The sequence below is a fragment of the Lathamus discolor genome, chromosome 4, assembly GCF_037157495.1.
Source record: "Lathamus discolor isolate bLatDis1 chromosome 4, bLatDis1.hap1, whole genome shotgun sequence".
NCBI classification, from domain to species: Eukaryota; Metazoa; Chordata; class Aves; order Psittaciformes; family Psittacidae; genus Lathamus; species Lathamus discolor.
In genome coordinates this window covers 101,293,879-101,316,149 of record NC_088887.1, presented here as the reverse complement: position 1 = coordinate 101,316,149, position 22,271 = coordinate 101,293,879, and the positions used below count along the sequence as shown (strand labels likewise).

At 36.8% G+C, this 22,271-nt stretch overlaps 1 protein-coding gene across 1 annotated transcript in view; it reads left to right on the top strand.

Moving 5' to 3' along the window:
• Nucleotides 1–22,271, top strand: part of COG6 (component of oligomeric golgi complex 6) — a 56,108-nt gene that overhangs the window by 14,532 nt on the left and 19,305 nt on the right. Inside the window, exons 5-13 of the mRNA XM_065678339.1 lie at nt 1,669–1,780; nt 3,710–3,792; nt 4,031–4,101; nt 5,334–5,427; nt 8,905–9,033; nt 9,144–9,235; nt 13,529–13,593; nt 18,511–18,602; nt 20,242–20,359. Of these exons, the coding sequence (XP_065534411.1) occupies nt 1,669–1,780; nt 3,710–3,792; nt 4,031–4,101; nt 5,334–5,427; nt 8,905–9,033; nt 9,144–9,235; nt 13,529–13,593; nt 18,511–18,602; nt 20,242–20,359 (856 nt within the window). The remainder of the gene's footprint in view (nt 1–1,668; nt 1,781–3,709; nt 3,793–4,030; nt 4,102–5,333; nt 5,428–8,904; nt 9,034–9,143; nt 9,236–13,528; nt 13,594–18,510; nt 18,603–20,241; nt 20,360–22,271) is intronic.

Below are 22,271 nucleotides of genomic sequence, written 5' to 3'. Positions count from 1 at the left end.
TCTTCCTGCTGAAAATTTATTGAATATCTTCAAAATGCTGTTTTTCCATGCTCCTTGGACTGTATTGAGGTCTACCACAATTTCTGTGTCAGAAAAGCACAGCAGTGAGGCTGGAGAACAGTGCCAGCTGTTTAGGTTTGAAAATAGTCTTGCATGTCCTCACCCCAATATGAGAGGTTTAGGTAAAGTTATTCAAAGAGAAGATGGGGCAACTACAGTCCCTTTAGACCCATCCCTTGACATGTCTCCCTTCTCTGCACCCAGTCTTTTGGTGCTTTCTATTCTCTCTTAAGGCTATGACTTTTCCATGCCCACCCATTTCTTGTGCATAGAAAACTGACTCCATGTCCTTGCTAAACCATCATGATGCTTCTCAGCCTCTTGCCTCTCTTCCAGATACCTTTCATTTCTTCTGTATCCGCATTTTCTTATTTCCAAGCTGTGCGTGCACTCTTGAGCCCTCCCTTTTAGATTTCTTCCCTGTTCTTCCTCACTTGCAGTGAGCTACCACAAGATTGCTTGGAAAGTGCCATAGTTTTTCATTGATGCTTTGCTGTTCAGTTTGCTAGAGCACTGACACTTGCAAACCATTTGATCTGATTTCTAAAAGAGTTTGTGGTACTGCAGGATGGGAAGGTCATCCATGTCTACAGAAAGGAAACTGGATTTCTGTGCTGCTTCAGCTGAATGAAGTCCAGACACTAGTTAAATAGTAGAGAAGGAGTAAATAAAAGCAAGCTTACTTTTCAAGCTTTGATCTTGCAAGGAAATTGAATTATTGCAGTCAGTATTAGAAGTGTACTTGCCTGTCTCACCACCCTATAATAAGTGTGTTTATCAGCTAGTAACTACATTGGAAGCTGAAATGATCTAGATGTAATTGAGCCTTATTCTTCTACAAATAACTAATTAGTGTCTTCTCAATGTCTTGAAAAAGTAGTCTTTATTTCCTGGAATGCTGTGTGCTCGAACCACAATTTGAGCTAATTTTCTGTTGCTACAGGAATTCCAGCCCCTTCCTGTGGAATAAAACTGTATTCATTCAGGTCCTGCAGTTGTAATGTGTATGACAAAAGGTGCAAAACGATACTGTCCACAAGATGGCGTTGGCATATTACATCCCTGCTGTGTTCATTTCGGAGAGGGTAATCAGCAAGAGAATTAGCCATTATATTTTGATTGCTTGTGAGATTGGTAAATTTGTATCCTGACTGTATGTTGTTAGAAAGAAATGGGTCTATTAGATGATCATTTTCTCATTTTGGGTGCTACAGCCCTCTGTGTGTCTCAGAAAGTGTGACTTGAAATCTTATTCTTTCCTTGATGAATTTGAAAGAAAATAACTGCAACCATTCCAACTGTACGAGCACAAAGTATCTGAATTAGATAATTTGTGATACAAATGCTAAAGGAATATTTTTAAAAGAACTTACTAGTTTTCATATGTGCAAACTTACCATTATATTGCCTTTACTCAGTTATCTAGGTAAGCTTAATAGAAAATTGTATGTGAAGATGTAACTCAAGTGTTTGATGGCAAGAACACACTGTTATAATTTAATAACACTGATTTCTAATGCTAAATATATTCCCAAAAGTATGAATATGTAAAGTAAATCTGAAATTAGCATAAAAAAGTAATGTCCTCTTCACTTTGTTTTATTACAGTCAGAGACTAGAAATGAAAGCACAAGTTGCAGATGCATTTATAGCAAAATTCCAGCTGACACCAGATGAAATGAACCTCCTTCGAGGCACGAAAGATGAGCCAATTACTGAGGTATCTCAATGAATATTAAAAGCTTTGCCCTGAACTAAAATGTAGAAGCATCCTAGCTGAATTGTACATGAGATCTTATTATCAGTTTGTAGCATAATTTCTTATTGGAGGAGCTTACCTTTTAACAGAATGGTGAATTTCTGATGAGTTGGAAATATGTGATGAAAGATTCAAGGAACAAGAAAGAAAATCAACATTAAATTCTAGTTTATATGATGAGTTAAAGAGGCAAATGAGTTATCATATGGTTCTACATTTCAGAAAGACCTTTATGAAGTCTGAATTTTCAGTAAAAATGTTTTAAAGCTTCATCATACTCATATAAAGCAAATGAGAAATCTGCAGCGCTTCACCCTTGTGCATGTGTGCATTTTGCATATGGTTGATGAAGATGTTATGTGCTGATTCATTTTTAGGCACCTTCCAAAACAAGTTTTTGAGTGTTTATGGTTTTAATAGAAAGGCGCATTGTTCTGCACTAAAAGCAGAGACTGAATAATGAGAGAATTGAGTACTCCTAACAGATTTTTATTATTGTGGTTGCATAGAAACCTTCACTTAAATGTAGGCTACCTGCTGAGACATACTGTCTTGTTTCAACAGGCATCCTGTCTGCAGTTGCGTTAAAGCATTATTAAAGACATGGAACAGATAACCATAAACAGTGCTAATGAAAGCATAAATGGAATGTGTTAAATGATTGTGCACTTGAGTAATTGCTGTATGCTTTTGTGCCAACTACTACTGTGAAAGAACATTCAGGTTTCTAAAAACACATGTTGCAGGGAACAATGACAGCAATGCTGTGCCATTTATTCAGTGCTCAGTTTGCAGCAGAATGAGGATTAGTCCTTTGATACTTTGATCTGTTTAAAAAATGTGCAGATGTAATAGAGATACAGTCACAGTTGTGCTACTGAAATGGCAGACTTCAGTAAAATCATGTGTGTGCATTTTCCCTATGATAGAATCAACCAGCATGCTTAAAATATTCTTAGTCAGGCTTCTTTTGGCAATTTTTTAAAGTTTGTTTTGGTTTTTATTTTTCCCTGAAGGAAGAAGGATTTGGGTTTTAATAAACATCATCTTCAACGCAGTTGATTCAAGGCAGTAGGTTAAATCAGTGTCCTACTTCACTTAAAATGTATATATTTTTATATGAGTTGTGCCAGCATAAAACTCTACTTTCCTGAGGCAAACTGTGTTCAAATCACAGAAAATACAGCAGTTATATCTGCATTAACTAGTTCCCTCCATGATGTTTGAAAGATGTCTTCATTGTAAGACATGTGTTTGAAAATATTAGTGGATTTCCATTTGCTTGTATATCTGTGTCTTTTAGGTTGTTTCTTTTTTCTTCACTGCTGCTGCTGAGTTATTCAGGGAGGGAAGATTGTCCTGAAAAAACTTGGCTTACTCTACTGCAAATGTTTTATTTTTCTTAGAAATTGTTACCCCATTACATTAAAACAAAAAACATCAACCTGTAGTCATTGTACTTTAAAGAGCAAACTGAAACATGATAGTTGCTAACATTAATGGGGAGAAGATGATGGAATGCATAGTGATGTCCTCAGAAACTCCCTGTAGTGTTAACTAATAAATGTAAAATACACACATGGTATGTAAAAGACAGGTTAAAAACACATCTTTGCTTCTATTTTTACTTTTTGGGGTTTTGTAGAAGAAAAGCATGATGCAGTGGGAAAGAAAAATTTCCAAAGGCTTTTAAGGTGGAATGAAAAATGAGGAGTGGCAAAGAGGGGCTTGTATTTCAAAAGCAGCACTTGGTACACAGACCTGTAAGGAATGTAAGTACAGAATTGAAATGGGGAGTATAGAGTGCTAGATATCTGGCTAAGAAGCTGGTGCTTTTGAATGCTGCTTTTATTTATATGTATTAATTTATTTATTTATTATTGATTTTAGGATTTTTTCAAGGCTTTGGGAAGGGTAAAGCAAATTCATGATGATGTCAAGATTCTCCTCCGGACAAATCAGCAAAGGGCAGGGTGAGTGGCACATAAATGAGTGTAAGGTAACCATTTACTAGTCAAAAGCAGAAGTTAAAGCAAGGTCTTATTCTTTACTTCCTATGACTGTACAGAGTATTGCACAAAACACTGAAGAATAGTAACATCTTTTAAAATTTTCGTTATTTTAATAATGGTGTATTTTATTTGATTTGAACATGTCTTTGCTAGTACTATCTAAAATAGTACTTGCAAATAAAATCTTTCTGTGTTCTAGCTTGGAAATTATGGAACAGATGGCTTTACTGCAAGAGACATCTTACGAACGACTTTACAGATGGACTCAAAGTAGGACTAAATGTTTTTATGTTTATGAAAATTATTATAATGATTCCTTTAATTCCTTCATGTGGATTGAACTCAGCAAAAACCCCTTCCAAGATTCGTTAACAAGGCTTTGGGTTTCCTTCTTAGTGAAAGATTTGTTGTGAATCAAACAGCTAATTGGAGATTTTCTCCTTTTTGGGGCAGATCTCATCTCTGTTAGTAAAAGTCTATTATTTGTATTTTTAGATGGTTTTCCACAGAGAACAACAACTACAGTTTGGTAGTCTAAGCAAATTGTTAAGTGTATGGCATTTCATATTCTTGCAGGTTTCAGGGATGTTTTCATTTTTGACAATCTGGTAGTAAGATTGAGTTTAGTCGAAGGAGTGGGTTATTATCTTTAAAAAAGAAAAAAAACCCCAATGCAACCATATTTTATAAGGATGCTCTTTTGCATGATAGTAGGCGATTATTTTTTTTACATGGATCCAAGCATCAGTGTTCGATATTACATCTTGATAGTGTAAAATGTAGATGCTTTTTTATTACTTCTCTGTACCTGTACATTGGCAAGAAGATCTGTTGGAAAGAAAAATTATGCTGCAGTGCAATACTGTATTCATTAGCTATTGTTCAGTGCATGCTAAAACCTCAGATAATGGTTGTGGTTTCACCTTAATGAAAAGTCAGTGAATTTTATGCTGATGTTTGATTTAGTTAGTACGATTTCTACATTTGCATGGAATGTACAAGATTATATAGTTAATGTGATTAAAGTAAAAAATACCAAAAGCAGATAAAAAAGAAACAAACAAAAAATTCCAACAACAAAAAAACTGCAAGCAAACACCAATAAAAAACCCCCAACAAAACAAACCCACAGCTTGCTTAAATAATCACTCCCTTTTTTCTTAATAGTTTATCTGGAATGTAGTAAATAGTTATAAAGGAGCCTGACAGAATTCTGGTGGCTGAATGATTTCACATTTGCACGTGGGGGTGCAAATAGATATTAAGCTTCCTTTAATATTTATTCTTGTTGAAATTTATGATGGACATCCATTTTGCTGTGCTTTATGCTTTATTGCTGATTTAGTTGCGTTAACACAAAGTAGGCCAGGTAGCGTATTCTGAAGGTTTCAATTCAAAATCAAAAATGTCTGAATTTTTAACTTATTTTTGTGTTTGACAAGTTGTTATAAAAGGCCTTACAGTGTAAAGAATGCGCTATAATCTGTGTTGATATTTTATAGATGAATGCAGGACTTTGACACAAGAATCATGTGACATTTCTCCAGTGCTCACTCAAGCCATGGAAGCTTTAAAAGATAGACCTGTCCTGTATAAGTAAGTAAATGTTCACTATTATCTCTAACAGAAAGGAGTATTTTCAGCCCATAAAATCTAAAGATGGGCATGAATTACAGTGCCAAGGATGGTGACAATATAGTCTTGTGTCAGATTTTTTTAAAAAATAAGAATATAAAAAAATGATGGTCCAACTCCTTTAAATTTCAGGAGTCTGACATAATTATGGTACAGTAAATGTCATTGGGCTTTTTCCAACTTAGTGGTTTCTAATTAAAGTAAAATGTCAGACTGTTTTTATTGAAGTGAATTTTGAATCTCTGATGCTATCACTGTAGGGTTTTTCTGAATTAAAAAAAAAAAGCCATCCAAAGCACGTGATTGTCTCATTTACATACCCAAAGATTAAAATTGTTAAAAGGCTAAATTAGCTTTTACTGAAATTCTTCTGGTAGTAAGAATGCTTTCCATTATGAGTTGCACAGTAACCTATTAAAAAGTCTATTACATGTGGGCATATAAAGCATAGGGGTACATATATATATATGTATATATGTGTATTTATAAAATGTATTACTGTTTAGTTATTCACAATTTGCTTAGGGGACTTAGTAGAAACAACCACGAGGTGGCACTGTAAGAACTACTTTTATTTGGGGTGGCCATAGCTGAAGAGGTACTTCCATTTCTTTGCTTTTTAGGGTTTTGTTTTGAAAACTGCATTCATCACATTTTGCAGCTATTGCAAATTACTTTCAGCCACAGGCATCCAGGACAGCAGAATCCTTAGGCGCTTTGTCAAAGGCTAGCCTTGTCTTTAAGAGTGTGAAATATGCAAAGGTGTCACAGTGTAAACCTCCATGGAGCTCTTCATGGGGAAAATGCATAGTGCAAGTGGACCTTAAAAATTCTGTCAGTATGAGAGAGAGTGCACATCGTGACATGTTCAGTCAGTTCTGCTGGTTGATGTGAGGGAAGTGGTGTCACTTGACCTCCCGAGCTACTGCATGTGGTGATTGCAGTACATTGTGTCATAGCTGTGGACTGCAGAGTCCTTTCTTGCTTTGTGCCCTCCAGGCCCTCATTCACAGCTGCAAGGGATCAATCACAGCTGTGTTCACAGCATTTTATAGGAGCATTTATGGAAACAGTTTTATTTTCTGTAAATATTTATTTTGTTAAATTATGTTACTTTCAAACTTCATAAAACCATTGTTTTGATTTCTTAACATTTAGGGGAAAAAAACCCCAAACATCTTCTGTATAAATCCATAACTGTCCAGGTTAAAATGAATCTGCAAAAGAGACTTTATTTTTCTTCTGACACCTCTCTCACCACCAGCAGTACTAATGTTACCAAAGGTAGAACTTCTCTCCTGCCTAAAGTGCGAAGTCAAACATTACTGTAGAAGATGTAGCAATATGTCTCTCATCATGGATTATCATGCTTAACTACTTTGCTACAGAAGTATTGTGAAAATTGCAGTACTGATGCTTTACATTTTAAATCTCAAGATTTAATTTATTGCCTTCCAAAAATTTTTGTATGCCTTCAGTACATAAGAGTTTAAAATGTAAAAATTATGTCATACAAGAAAATAATTTTAAATTGTTGTATGGCCATTGCTGTGTAATTTCTCCAGATCATTGCCCTTGCATCTGATAAAGACTGTGATTTGATTGGGTGAAAGTGAGTGAGATGGAGGAGGCAGGAGTTTAGAAACAAAGCTACAAATTCTTGTTTCCTTATATGGACTTCTGTCTTGTTAACTTAGGGTGTCAGAAAGGTTGCACCATGGATGGACTTTTGGGAACTGCAGTCACTAGGGATCTGAAATAAGCATTTCAGTTTGTTTTACACTTCCTGGTTGTAACAGAAAAGTGTTTCATAGGAAATGCATCACAGCTCAAAGCAGTGTTCTCTTCCATCATCCACTCTGGTTTTCAGAGCTTTTTCTCCATTTTCTTCCTCTCCCTGCAGCGATCATTGCTTTACTGGGGTTTTACAAAGTTGAAGCTGGGTTGAAAAGAATCTAAATGTTAACAAGTATAAATTCAGTTATTACTGAATTTTTTAAGATGTAGGATTTTGTAATATTTGTACCCTGTTCCACTGAGAGCAAAACAAAGACTAGTAGTTTTCTTTTTAAAACGAAGTTATCGTTATTAAATGTTGTTTTCAAATCTAATAACAAGAACCCAAGATCTGTTTTGCTGCTGTATTTTTAATGATTTTTAATGATTTTGCTGCTGTATTTTTAATGATTATATTGCTGTTTATTGAAGGGGAAAAAAAGCTTATCTGGTTTCTACAAACACTTGAGATTTTTCACTGCAGTGCTGCTACTCCTGGTCTGTGGGTAGTTGGCAGCTCCCAGATCTTTCCCACTTTTAATTGCTTAATTTTTGTAAATAGCAATTTATTAAAGACTTTTTCATTAGACTTCTTTTTTTAACTCAGCTATTTACTCTCTGAGTTAACAAGTACAGTGTATGAAGGATTTAAACAGAAATTTTTGGATTCTTCAGTGTGCTTTTTACCCGCCCCCCCAAATAGTAATGTTGATTAAAAAGAACGAAAATGAGGGATCCCTATGACTTCTTATAGCCTAATAGAAATCTAATAGAACTTAACTTGTTACGTATTTAGAACGGTATACTATTTTCTTTTGGTTTTTGCTTGGGGTTTTTTTCTTTGTTTGTTTGCTTTGATTTTGTTTTCCACATCTGTTAATTGTGAATGCGGTACTCATTTAACTTTAGTCAGTGAGTAACATGTTTTTTGTTACTATTTTTTTATCTCTTCAGCTGCTGGGTGTCATTGGTGAGTGACACCATACTTATTCTTTGGCATTTATATTGGAAAAATAAACTGTCATGAGTATTTTCTTTTTCTCCTTTGTAATTTATGTGTTTTGTTCAAAATGCTTAAATTTGTTTTTGAAGAAGTGCTACGTGGCTTGCAGAAATCCTGTTTCTAAGCAGCAGTAGCAGGGACATTAGCAGAGCTTAGTTCCCATCCTTCATTTGCTATCATGCATCAGCCCCAGTAGGAAGGTAGCCTGCACCAAAAAATGAGCTGTGTGTATGTTGTTGGTATCTTCTCTACTACCAGAAAGCCATTTGAGATTGTGCACTCTGGGCTGTAATTGTCCATCCATTAAATATCTAAGACTAATTTGATTAAAACAAGTGGACAAGTATCAAATGAAAGTAACTTTTTTGCTACTAATCACACATGTATATGTGTTTATATGTACAAAAATGTAAAAGCTGATTTTTCATTTATGTATTTGTGTGAGGTGAGAGAATGAGAGGGTCAAGAAGAAGTTACCTTTAGTATCTGCTTAGATTAGACAGGAAAATGAGATAGTTTTGAATGCTTCATATCAGAAATATTGATGCAAGATTCCTAGAACTATAAAAATGGTTGCTTATATTAACTATAAAGTTGAGCTAGTAAACTGTGATAAGGTGGACTGTTTTGTTTTACCCATTTTCATCTTTCAATAACAGGTACACGTTGGATGAGTTTGGAACAGCTAGGAGGAGTGCTGTGGTCCGTGGCTTTATAGATGCTCTCACTAGAGGAGGTCTGGGTGGTACTCCCCGCCCTATTGAAATGCACTCCCATGATCCTCTGAGGTACAGTACTAGCAAGAATGTATATGAAGTAATTCTTCTTTTGCCTGTTGGCACTTCGAAACCCTGACACCATAAACTTCTGATTTAAACAAATTTCTGTCTGTCTTTAGGTACATAGGAGACATGCTGGCCTGGTTGCATCAAGCTACAGCTTCTGAAAAAGAACACCTAGAAGCTATGTTAAAGCTTGTAACTATTGAAGGTAGTACTAGATTTTAAAACATAAATTGGGAAGTGATAAAAAGAAAAGTCTGTGATAAGTCAGAAAATATGATAAATTTCTTGGGCTGTGCTGCAGTTATGAGTGTGAGCTTAGATTTCCTGGGAATAATTTCAAAATAGGTGGTGCTTGCAGTTTATCAAAAGAAAGCCCTTAACAAAGAAGACTATTTCAAAATGCAGTCTTCTCATTTTACTATGCTTATAACGGATTTACACTAAATTTGCAAAGGGACATTTTAGACCATAGCTGAGAGTTAAAAAATTGTCTGTAAAATGTGTGAATACATATGTCTCCAAAAGCATTGCCATATAGGGTTGCTTATTGATATGTTGAGTATTCCTATTATGCCTTGCTCATTTGTTTAGTAATTTTGAAAAATAGAATTCTTTCTCTCTATAATTCTTTTTCTTCTATGCTACAAGTAAAATGTAATTTTTTTGTCATGTGACATAACTTAGGATTACAGAGGTCAAAGTAGACTGCTCTATCAGGGTAGATTCTCCTTTGTCCTGTCACTACATGCCCATGCAAAAAGTCCCTCTCCAGCTTTCTTGTAGGCCCCCTTTAGGTATTGGAAAGCTGTAATCAAGTCTCCTCAGAGCCTTCTCTTTTCCAGGCTGAACAAGCCCAATTCTCTCAGCTTGTCTTCATAGGAGGGGTGCTCCAGCCCTCTGATCATCTTCATGGCCCTCCTGTAGCCTTGCTCAAGCAGGTCCATGTCCCTCCTGTGTTGGGAACCCCAGAGCTGGACACAGTACTGCAGGTCAGGTCTCACAAGAGCAGAGTAAAGGGGCAGGATCACCTCCCTTGACCTGCTGGCTGCACTTCTTTTGATGCAGCCCAGCATGTAGTTGGCTTTCTGGGCTGTGAGCGCATGTTGCCAGGTCATGCTGAGCTTCTCATCAAGCAGTTGGCTTTCCTAATTAACGGTATGAGAAAGGAGACTTTAGGAAATACTGTAAATCAAACTGAAGCAATGTTGAGTTTTATCTACAGTTACACAGACTACTATAGAAGTGAATTTAATACCATTTACTGACTGTCTCAGGGAGATGGGAAAGCAGGCCTTGTGATGGTTTAATGGTAGAGGAAAAGACATAGCAGTTCTTTGCAGGTGAATGTCTGATGCTTCTGCTGTAGCTGGGGAGTCCTTCAGGACAAGTCGGCCTCATGGAGCATGTTACTGTATCTGGTTCTGCTGTTGCTTGGGCTGTTGCTGCTGCCTAGGCCTTCATTCTATTCTGAAATTCTTCTACCTTTTCATGCAGTGATTTATTCAGCTATTAAATCCTTTGTCCTTCTGGCAGGGCGTTAGTCTGAGATGCTATGACCATGTAATTAGATAGATGAAGAGCATTTCAGTCACAGATCAGAGTAAATTACTTCAGAATCCAGAGCATAAAAATGTTTTGAGGATTTTTTATAAATTTTTTTTAAATCACCAGGTCAGAACTTTTTTTCCCAAGAGATGAGTATGAACAAGAGATTAAGTATTCCTGTCTGGAGGAAAAGTATGTTTTCCTAAGCAGTCCAGGAACGGGTTTGCCATCACTGTTGTACAGTTCTGAAGAAACGTAAAAAGGATTCTTAGCTTCATACTGGAAGCAGCAAAGCCTGGGAAGTGCCGTCTGTTAACTGTACCTCTCTGCAGCTTTGGGAGATTTGTTTTGATGACAAGAATGGTTATGCAATAAGATCTGCAAGACAGAGCAGTTCTTAATGGGGTACCCCTAGATTTAATAAGAAATATTTATAGGAACTGCAGCTGTATGAAGTACCTTGAGATTATATGCTTTACATAAATACAGATTCTGAGTTTGTAGTGGCTAATCAGTGAGTACAGTGTTTCTGGTACTGAGAGGTTCAAGTTGAATTCCCTGCAGTCTTGAGGTGTCTTGTTGCACAGGCTCCAAGCAGAGATTGACTTAATTTCACATAGCCAATTAAAAAGTGGACATCTTTTTTTATTTGCAGTTACACTTAACAACAGTGATTTGCATTTCCAGAGGGCAGATCTTACCAAAAGTTAGATCTAATGTAGGCATTTCTGGAGGCTTTCACCTCAACTGTTTGGGGTTTTTTCTTCCGTTCCCTATAGAGGGAGCCCAAGCAACTGCTATAGATAAGACACCTAACTGGGGTTCTAAAGTTAAGTTAGTCAAATGTTTTAACTTTAATTTCAACCTGAGTAGCTTTTTGTGGGTGGTACTCGTTTTATTATTTTAATTCAGGGGTGCAATAAAGGTGGATTTGGTCTTAGTGGAAGAAACTGTGAATGCCACATTGTTGGAAAAGTGTTCCTATCCCAGTTTTTACTTTAAAAGAGAGCAAACTATGTAGCCCATAATCAAGTATTCACAAATACCTTTTAAAAAGTTTTAAAATGTTCAGCTTGCAAATGTTAACTGCTTAAAATTAATCTGACCAAAAATGCTATTAAAATTTTAAGCACTGAAACAAATTCAGAGAAGTTTACCTATTTTGTATTATACTGGACAAGCATAAAGCATCTGGTTATCTTCTTTGGAGCTTGGGTGTTCTGCTAACAGGAGTCTTCTAGTCTTACAGAGATCTTGCACTTGGAAGAATTTCAGGCATTCTGTTTAAGGGATGCAGTAGAAACCCATTTTTTTCATGGAGTTGCAGGAACCCAGCTGGAGAGTAGAAGCCAAGCAAAGTCCAAGAAGGGTATTTCTCTTACAGAAGGGTACACAAACATGTAGGATACACGAATGGTGTAGCAGGCAGAAGCATAACTTCAGTAATGAATTGTTTTCTGAAAGTGATTTTGGGTCTCTAAGAGTTGTTTATTCTATAATTCTTTTATGTCCGTGTGGCATACTGAAACTTGCAACAGTTGCATAACCCATTGTGATGGAAAATTTCTTCTTACTGTTTGCTGAATCTAAAATATTCTACTGGGACATGAAAATACGTTTAAAGGCACAAGATTGTGATATATAAAGGCTCCATGTCCTTTGGTATTTGAACTTGTATATATTTTTCAGCTAAAACTTTCATACACAACAACTTGTTGTTACATCAATCTGGTCTAGATACGCTATTGCAGAATATCTGCTAGGTGGTTGTTATATTGATGAACAGTGAAAGTGCGACTGTTCCTAGTAAAAAAAGTGTAAATTGCTAGGGTGTATCTGGGAGCTGGCTGTTACATAACAGACCATACGTCTTGTGGTTTGTCATCTTGGTTTCTGTCTTGATATCAATACTTGAATAAATAAACACATTTTTATTACCTTGCCAATTTAATATGCTGAAATTCTTACGGCCACCACACTGAATTCAGTTGTTACGTGGCTTTTGACGTAGCTTGGTGTGAAGGGGTACTGGCAAAGATCTCTGATAATTTTTACTCTCAGAGGTAATCTCTTTTAGTCTGTAATAAGATCTGTAAAATATAGCTTCAGGTCACCTGATTTCTATCACATGTCACAGCCAGTTTGTTTACTGTTCATTGCATGGGTCCCATCTGAAGATGAACTCCTGTTGACAAGTTTTAAATTAGAATTAAAGTATTGCTTTCTCCATAAATCTATTCTGAGTTGTTACTGAAGTGAGAGCTTGAAGATCTGTTGCTTTCAGTTTGATTGATTTATGACAGTACTGGTTGCCATGCAACAATTCGTTTGTGTTCCACGGTAAGTTAGGACAATATTCTCTTTTGTATATAGTTCTGTGAAAGATGAGTTTCAGTTGCTGCTGGGGAGGAAGCATTTGCTAATGCTGCATCACGTGGTAGTGTGGAGGTACATATGTCACTTAATTGATAACAATGCCACGAGCACGTCAGCACTGAATGCTGACAGACACGTGTATTTATGGTTCAGACCTTTCAAAATGGGTTTGTACTGTCGCTCCTTGAGCATCTCACTGGCCTTTTTTTTTTTTTTCCCTCCTGTTTAATCTCAGGAAATGCTAATATTGAGCGTTACTCTGACAGTTTCTTGCGAGATCATTTTTCCTTCTCCTGGCTCCTTCTTCCTCAAATCACCAGGCGCTATGATGTGCTAGAAAGCAATTATTAGCATAAGGTAATGACTCTTCAGGGCTCTGTTTTGTCATGCAGCTATTTCTTAATGGTTAGACTTGAAGTTCAGTGAAGGTGTGAACTAGTCTTGTGGAGGAAAAAACATGCAGTTCATAATGCTTTTTAGGAAGGAGTAGCTTCTACATTTGTTTATTTGTTTTATAGTCTTGAAGAAAAGAGAATTACATTTGCATAATCTTAGCATGTGTTTACATTAACTGTAGGTGTGGAAGAAAATATTCAAGAAGTAGTTGGACACATCACAGAAGGTGTCTGCAGGCCTCTGAAGGTGAGGTATTTTGTTTTCTTAGTATTCTGAACATGAAAAATATTGTGTTCTGGGTTTTTTTCTAGAACCTGTATCCACATCTCTGCAGTGTATTTTCAGTACTCTTGGTTAAGCGTTAGATTTTCATCTAATTAGATTCTCATCTAATAAAGAAACATAAAGACCTTCAAAATTAAAGATTGTGTGGTTCATAGATACCTGCGTTAAATAGCCATATAGTGAGAGATACTAGGATACTAAATCTGTATCTTGATTTTGTTTTCTTTTTCCTAAGTTTGGGAGTGCTTACATATAAAAGACTGTTTTGGGATAAGTCTATAGAAATGGCATTAGTGGGTCAAATGAAATGTCTATCTGATTTACTACCATGTTTTTCATAGCTACTATTATCATATGCTTAGGGAAAAGCGTACAGGTTACGCAGGTGTGTCATGATACTGTGATAGAATAGTTTCCTCGCCTGTTTGTGAATTTCCTAAGGACTCACTGAGTCATAGCTACTGTGTTTGTATTTAATAGACCTCAGTAGATTTTTCCTGCATGAATACGTCAAGTTGATATGAAATGTTGGTATTCGTAACATATCCTGCGGGAGGGAAGAGCACATTTTAACTCTGTGGAAAGCCAACTCACTTTGGTTTTGTTTAACAACTCCAGCTCTTGTATTGTAAAGAGACCACGAAAAATGTTTCCTACTTGCAGTCTTCATGCTGCCTTGGCTTGCTGTATTTCTGTCACATTCCTCCACAGTTGTCTTTTTTGAAGTTACAGCCTTAGATTAGGAGGCCCATTTGATAGAAATCCTTAATAATGATTTCCATCAAATGATTGACTGTCGTATTTATTGAATGTGCTTCATGTAAGCACAAAATAAAATACTCAAGGTGAAGCTGATACCAGTAATTGCCTGACCATGAAGCACATAAGTCAAAGTGGTTTTGAAGTAAAATCTACTCTACTAAATGCAGTAAATTTCTCATGGATGCTGTAGCTATAACAACTGTCTCCAGCTGTCAAATACTTAGTCTCAAATGTTAATAGGTAGGTTCTGAATACTCTATGTAAGTTCTTGGTAGGAAGAAAGTGCCATTTAGAATGTCACAGGATCACAGAAAGGTTGAGGTTGGAAGGGACTTCTGGAGGTCGTCTGGTGCAGGCCACACAGAGCTGGTCGTCCAGGACTTTGTCTAGACTGGTTTTGAACTCCACAGCCTATCTGGGCAACTTACACCAGTGCTCTGTCACCCTCACAGTAAAAAAAGAATTTCCTGATGTTCAGACAGAGCCTCCTGTGTTTCAGTTTGTGCCTGTTGCAATATAATTATAGTCATCCTTCACAGCTTTTGTTTTTTGACCTCTTGAAAACCACCTGTCATAAAATCATAGAATAGTTAGGGTTGGAAAGGACCTTAAGATCATCTAGTTCCAACCCCCCTTCCATGGGCAGGGACATCTCACACTAAACCATGCCACCCAAGGCTTTGTCCAGTCTGGCCTTGAACACTGCCAGGGATGGAGCATTCACAACTTCCCTGGACAGCCCATTCCAGTGCCTCACCACCCTCACAGTAAAGAATTTCTTCCTTATATCCCGTCTAAACTTCCCCTGTTTAAGTTTTAACCCGTTACCCCTTGTCCTGTCACTACAGTCCCTAATGAAGATTCCCTCCCCAGCATCCCTGTAGGCCCCCTTCAGATACTGAAAGGCTGCTCTGAGGTCTCCACGCAGCCTTCTCTTCTCCAGGCTGAACAGCCCCAACTTCCTCAGCCTGTCTTCATACGGGAGGTGCTCCAGTCCCCTGATCATCCTCATGGCCCTCCTCTGGACTTGTTCCAGCAGTTCCATGTCCTTTTTATGTTGAGGACACCAGAACTGCACACAATACTCCAGGTGAGGTCTCACAAGAGCAGAGTAGAGGGGCAGGATCCCCTCCTTCGACCTGCTGGTCACGCTCCTTTTGATGCAGCCCAGGATACAATTGGCTTTCTGGGCTGGGAGCACACACCACAGCTGGCTCATGTTCATTTTCTCATCAGCCAACACCCCCAAGTCCTTCTCTGCAGGGCCGCTCTGAATCTCTTCTTTGCCCAACCTGTAGCTGTGCCTGGGATTGTTCCGACCCAGGTGTAGGACCTTGCACTTGTCATGGTTGAACTTCATGAGGTTGGCATCAGCCCACCTCACAAGCGTATCAAGGTCCCTCTGGATGGCATCCCTTCCCTCCAGCGTATCAACCAAACCACACAGCTTGGTGTCATCGGCAAACTTGCTGAGGGCGCACTCAATCCCACTGTCCATGTCAGCAACAAAGATCTTGAACAAGACCGGTCCCAACCCCGATCCTTGAGGTACACCGCTCATTACTGTTTTCCAACTGGACATTGAGCCATTGACCACAACAATGTGGCCATCCAGCCAGTTCTTTATCCACTGAGTCGTATCAGACAAACAAACTATTATCGCAGGTTGCTTCTTGCTGAATGCTGATGTCTGAGTTCAGTATTTCTGTGCATTCCAACAAAGTAATAAGGGATAGAAGCAAACCTTTGTATAAATCAGAGGGAGTTTTAGTCTTGATTTGAGTACTTGTGGTTTGTACAGTTTGGTACAAAATACCTTCCATTTTCATTGCCAGACTCTTTACACTGGCATGCTTCTGCTGTCCTTAAAAATATCCCCTGAAATGTTGTTGGTAGGTAGTTACTGTACTAGTAAAAATGAAAAAAACCTGAAAGAACAATTAAAAATTTCTCATTATATTCTGTATTTAAAGAGAATGCAACTTGGGTTAATTCACTGCCAGTCTAGACTTCCCAAAACAAAATATGCGATACTTCCTATTTCTCCTGTGAAAATGTTTCAGAAGGAAAAAAGCAGAAAAAAAAACCCAAACAGAGAAGCCTTCATATAGTGCAGTTAGATAATTGCAAGCCGTTGTGTTGGGAGGAACAACAAAAATAGACTCAGTTTGGAGAAATCTTTTCTACAATACATTGTTCTGAAGATTGTCCACTGTTAAGAAAAATAACTGCATTAATTTCAGGGAAAGCACTCTTTCTTGTAGTTGTGTGGCACCACAGTATATTGCTTTTCTAGTGGATTTCTGCTGCTGTTTGCAAACCTGACACTTTGATTTGAATTGATGTTGAAGTATAAAATAGTCTGATAAAAGCCTAGTCATAGAATTTCCATGAGGACTTTTAAATACTTAAAGAGTTATTCAGAATTTTTTCACTTGTTTATGCTTTTCCATGTGAATGTATAACATGAAGCAGTTCTCTTACTTTCGAAGAAGGATTATGCTTATATGCAGTACAAATTATCCACATTTCTTACTGATAGTTGCTTTGAGTTTTAGTCATCCAAGTGAGTCTTGAGTACTCAGTAGTGGTATATTTTACCACAGGACTTTCACTTCAGAAGGAAGATGAGGTCAAACTAAGACAATGTTTTTGATGCGTTATGTAGACTTCAGATAATCTTTTATGGTCAACGGACTACAGGATGCATAGGATTAAGAAACAGTAAGAATTTATAAATCCAGGACTTCCCTGAGCAGATTAGGTTGAGTCACTTGCAAATTTTGATTCTCCTTTGCAGTAAAGACTTCTGTATGGAAAGCAGCAATGCTTCTTTTCCTGCTTTGCTGCCTTTTTTTTTTTTAATTCTCATTTTTGTCTCCTAACTCCAAAATCTTTTGTATGTTATTCCTCTTTCTGTCTATTCTGTCTTTATCTATTTTTTCTTATTTTCTTTATTGCTTTTCCTTTTTTTTTTTTTTTTTGGTGGGGGGGGTGTCAATATTTTGATTTTCCTCTTTTTCCCCTGACTATACTTGGCACTCTTGCCCAAATGACCTTTTATGCAACACGGGAGAGGGGAGTTTGTATATATATACTTTTGTATATACATATACATTGAAGAGGAAACTTCACCTGAGTGTTGAAATTAACTTTGTGCATTGAGTGTTGTGAATGAGTGTCAAAAGTTATTCTTTGTTGTTGGTCTCTGACTTAGATGCAAAGGGCGAGGATTGAGGAGGCATGATCTTAGCTAATTCTCCCTGCGGCTGGCTCTGACATGGAGGCACTGCTGCACATTGCATTCCATTGAACAGCAGCCAGATAAATTTGGAGGGTGGGTGGCAGCTGGTGATTTGTGTGTAGGCCTTTCAGACACAGGCACGTGGGAAAACAGTGCAGTGATAAGTCACTGTCTGTCACTGCTTCATAAGTGCCCAAAGACTGACCTTGCGGGCAGCCTTTTATGAGTGGATTGGGAGTGTGTGTACCATGGGGACAAGACATCAACTGTTCAACTAGGAAGAGAGTCAGCACTGTTTTGGTCTGTGTAGCCAGCATCTCCTAGTTGAGATAATCAGTCAACGTAGTTGGTCATTAGTTATGAAATACTGGTAGGAGGTATGTAATCTCTCCTTGAAGTGAAGGGGAAACTAATCCAAGTGAAATTGTCTTTGGGGTAAAATACCTAGTACTTTGCATGTTCTGACTTGCTGCATGATGCTAATGATCAACTGTTGTAGTTTAGGGATTTTGCAGCTTTGCAGCTGTTCTTGCTATTCAGTGCTGGGGAGAATTCCAGTATGTACTGGTATAGTCCCACAGATCATCTCTTTATTTTGAGATTTTCAATAACAAGTTGCAACAGCAATGTGTTGGTAAACAGGATTTATTTTTTTTAAGAATATATACATCTGCTGGTTTTCTACACAGAGGCTTGACAACCAAGCATTTTGGTTCAAGCGGAATGTTGCCATTAACTTGACATTTTCTTCTTAAATTTATTCCTGTTTATTTTTTTCATTAAAAAGAGGGACATATATTGCATATAAAATCATACACATTGGCTTTTGAAATGTACGACCTGAAGGAAGTTTGTATTTCTTTATTCTGCAGGTTAGAATTGAGCAGGTCATTGTTGCTGAGCCAGGAGCAGTTTTACTGTACAAGATTTCTAATCTTCTCAAGTTTTATCACCATACAATCAGGTATGCAAAATTACAAAGCGTGTTTAAAGATGCCTTTTTTTTTTTTTTTAATTGTATATATAAAGATTAAAGTAAAAATAGTATTTTGTAGCTTAGTTTCTAGTCTGCACTACGGAATCAAGAAGAAACGTGCATGATGTCAAGCAGATGCCATTTATCTGTTGTCATTCCTTGTTTGTATCAGATCTTCTTTGGAAAATAGCACCAATTTGCCACAGAAACTTATTTTTCTGTGTGGATACAGATAGTATACAAAAAAACCTACACAAAACATTTAAGAAAGTCAAGTCCTTTCTGAGAAAATGTTAGAATTGAATTGTCTCTAGAACTTCAAGTTTTCTTCCTTAAACTATTCTGTTTTGATACATTTTTCCTAAATGCACTTGGATATTTTTGTTGTGAAGATGCTTGCCTCATTCCGCATCTCACTCTTGAAGGTACACAAATCATCTTCCAATCTTCCAGATTCCACCAGGAACACAGAAACTGGAGAAAAGCCAGAACTTCTGGTTTTATACATTGTAACTCTTGAGTAGTTCATGTAGGTCAGAGATCCAACATCCCTGGATTGAATTACTGAGAATTTCAATCACAAATATTACTACTTGAGCCTCTTTTCTGTGTAAAGAGATATTTAGATGTTGGGCAGATTGGGATAAGTGGTTCTTGGGCACCTGCCCCTGTATTTAAAATACTTCATTATGATGGCATTGCAGATCTATGGTAGAATGCTTTTAAGACCTAATTTTATTGTAAAAAAAAAAAAAAAGGAAAAAAACTCCAAAACAAAACCACATTTTTTTTCTATCTCCAAAGTTAGTGTTTCCCAATTGCTGGATGCAGTTGAAAATGTTATGTTAAAATGAAAGGTCTGTTGCATTCGGCCTTAATATTACATTATTTAAAGACCACCAAAGTACCTTCAGTGAAATAATTTCCTCTGTATAGAGGAAGTGCACCTGACTAATGAAGGGAAAATGCAATTTTCTAGAAAAATTATATATTAAATGCAACAAGATTATATTCTGGAAATCAAGCTGCTGGTTTAAGTTAGTCCTATTATGATGCTGTGAATTTTCACTGCCATTTTTGTAGCTTAAAAGGATTTTTACTTTAGACAGAAGGTATATCTAAAACAATAGTCAAGTAGTGCTGTTTAAGGTTTGTGTGGTGTTTGTGTTTAGTGTAATAGCTTGACAGTGAATAGAAAGGCATGAATTCTTGTATTTTTTGGATTCATCATGGTGAAGAAGGAAGAGAGATGATCGTATCGCTAAAGGACAGTATGACAGACTAGTTAACAGTCCTTTTTGTTTATGTAATCTTTTTTCTATAACATAAATAGATTTACAGAGTAACAAAACAGAAATGCAGTAGATTTTCGAATTCTACTAAAAAGGTTGTGCAGAGTTTTAGATAGCCTGCACTTAATATCTGTTTAATGACATAGTTGATAATGCTTGTTCTCACAGTCATCTTACGAATGAATCTCTCTGCTAATATGGAGAACTGTTCACTGCAATTATTTGTTGTAAATTTTGAACTTTGAAAATAATTGGATTTGAAATGCACTGTGAAGTATCCGACCCTGTCATGTTTGCCCCGCCTTCACGTTATTTAATCTTTATTTTCTTTCCAGTGGTATTGTAGGAAACAGCGCAGCCACACTGTTGACAACAATTGAAGAAATGCATTTATTGAGCAAGAAAATATTCTTTAATAGCCTGAGTCTTCATGCAAGTAAACTAATGGACAAGGTTTGTTTCAAAATCATCCAGCTTTCATGTTTCAAAATACACTTCATTTCCCTTTCATCTAGTAAGATTATTAGACAAATAGTTGTTTTATATGCCAACTTTTCCTAAAACTGAAGTTTTGTGGTTTATATATTTTAGCTATGAAATTATATTAAAAATACAGTTTAATTGTTTTAATAGTTTGATTTTTTTTTAATATGACTAAAATCCTCTTTTTAGCAGTATTTGTTTGCAGAGCAGTTTACATATTTTTAAAATCTATGAGAAGAAACAAGATCAGTAAATTTCCCTAAGTGCGATAGAGCAAAGTCAGCTGATTGATCCAGATAATTTGTATTAATGCCTCATCAGATCAGTAGTTAATTACTCATGTGCATAATTCCTTTCTTGAAGTTAAGAAGTATATCCCAAGAGAGTGTGCTAAGTAAAAACAAAACTTGTTTTTTTCCTGTCCTTTGTAGAAATAGTTTTGCCACATGAGCATTGCTGCTGTTGAAAGTAGAATATACATTTGTTATACCAAACAACTGTACCTAATTCAGCTTCACTTTCCTGGTATCTTTTCCTCTTCTGCTGATTGCTTTCAATTGCATTTCAGTGAACTTCCTGTTGTTCAGTAACAATGACAGTTCTTTCTGATTTCTACCTGCTGTATTTGTATCATGTTGCTGTTGGTGGAGCTATACATGAAGTCTCACCTTGATAAAATCTAAGCAAAGACAAAACTGTTAGGCTGCACATCTGATCTTCATCCATCATCCCTGTCTGAGATGTGATGTAGTGACAGGACAAAAGGGAATGGCTTTAAACTAAAAGAAGGTAGATTTACATTAGAGACTGGAAAAAATTATTTACTGAGAAAGTGCTGAGGCACTGGAACAGATTGCCTAGAGAAGGTGTGGCTGCCCCATCCCTGGAAGTGTTCACTGGCCATTCAATGATGGACTTTAGCAAAAATACATGAGTGCTCTTTACTTACAAAGAATGTGCAGTCAAAGCTGCACTTAAGGAAATAAGTTTCCTTGGCTTGAAATTGTAGGACTGCTCTTTATTAATCTGTAATATTTAGCTCTGTTGTATTTATTCTGCTGGGTCTTAGATCTATACTCAAATAGGATCCAGAATAATTTTTTCTACTTGAGTAATATGATCTTCATACTTTTGTTTTGGGTGCTATGTTGTTTTCACTTTGGAGATGTATACAAGAAGGGATGATTAAGGAATTGTGTTCTCCCAGTTTATAATGTGTGTTCCTTATATTATCACTATGGGAAGGTTGCATAATCCTCCTTGCCCTCTTAGTTCCCCTTCCCTCAACCTCCGGCCTGAATGTAACTGTCTCTAGATGCTGCCATTGTTTTAAAAAGGAGTTGAATTTGGTTTTCCTAACGTTAAATGAAGGCAGTAATTGTACTGCCACCTTCAGTAGTGTTTTATTGCAAATAATGAATGGCATACCGAGCCTACCGTGTAATGTAAAAAGATCATAATATTGCTCTTTCTCATAAACACATTTTACAAATTAAATTTGAATCATAAACATTGCATATATGCCCTATGAAGATCTTTCCTCAGGATATAATTGAGATCAAAAGCTTAAAGAGCCTCGGAAGAGGGTTAGATATACAAGTAACTAAGGCATCCACAGTTATTGATTAATCTCTGTGCTTCAGGAATTAACAACGAGGTAACTGTGGCTGAGAGCGAGTCATACTATACTGGTGTGTAGCTCTGTTTTAGACAGTCCTTTGAAGCACCTTATGTTATTATCCTTTATGAGTGGACTAGTGAATTGATAGAGTGATGTCTTATGACTGAAATTAGTTTTACTTCACAAAAATTAATGGGCTGAATTACACTCAGAGAAACATTAGTTTCCATGAGATAAAGACCCCTTTCAATCATAAATCTA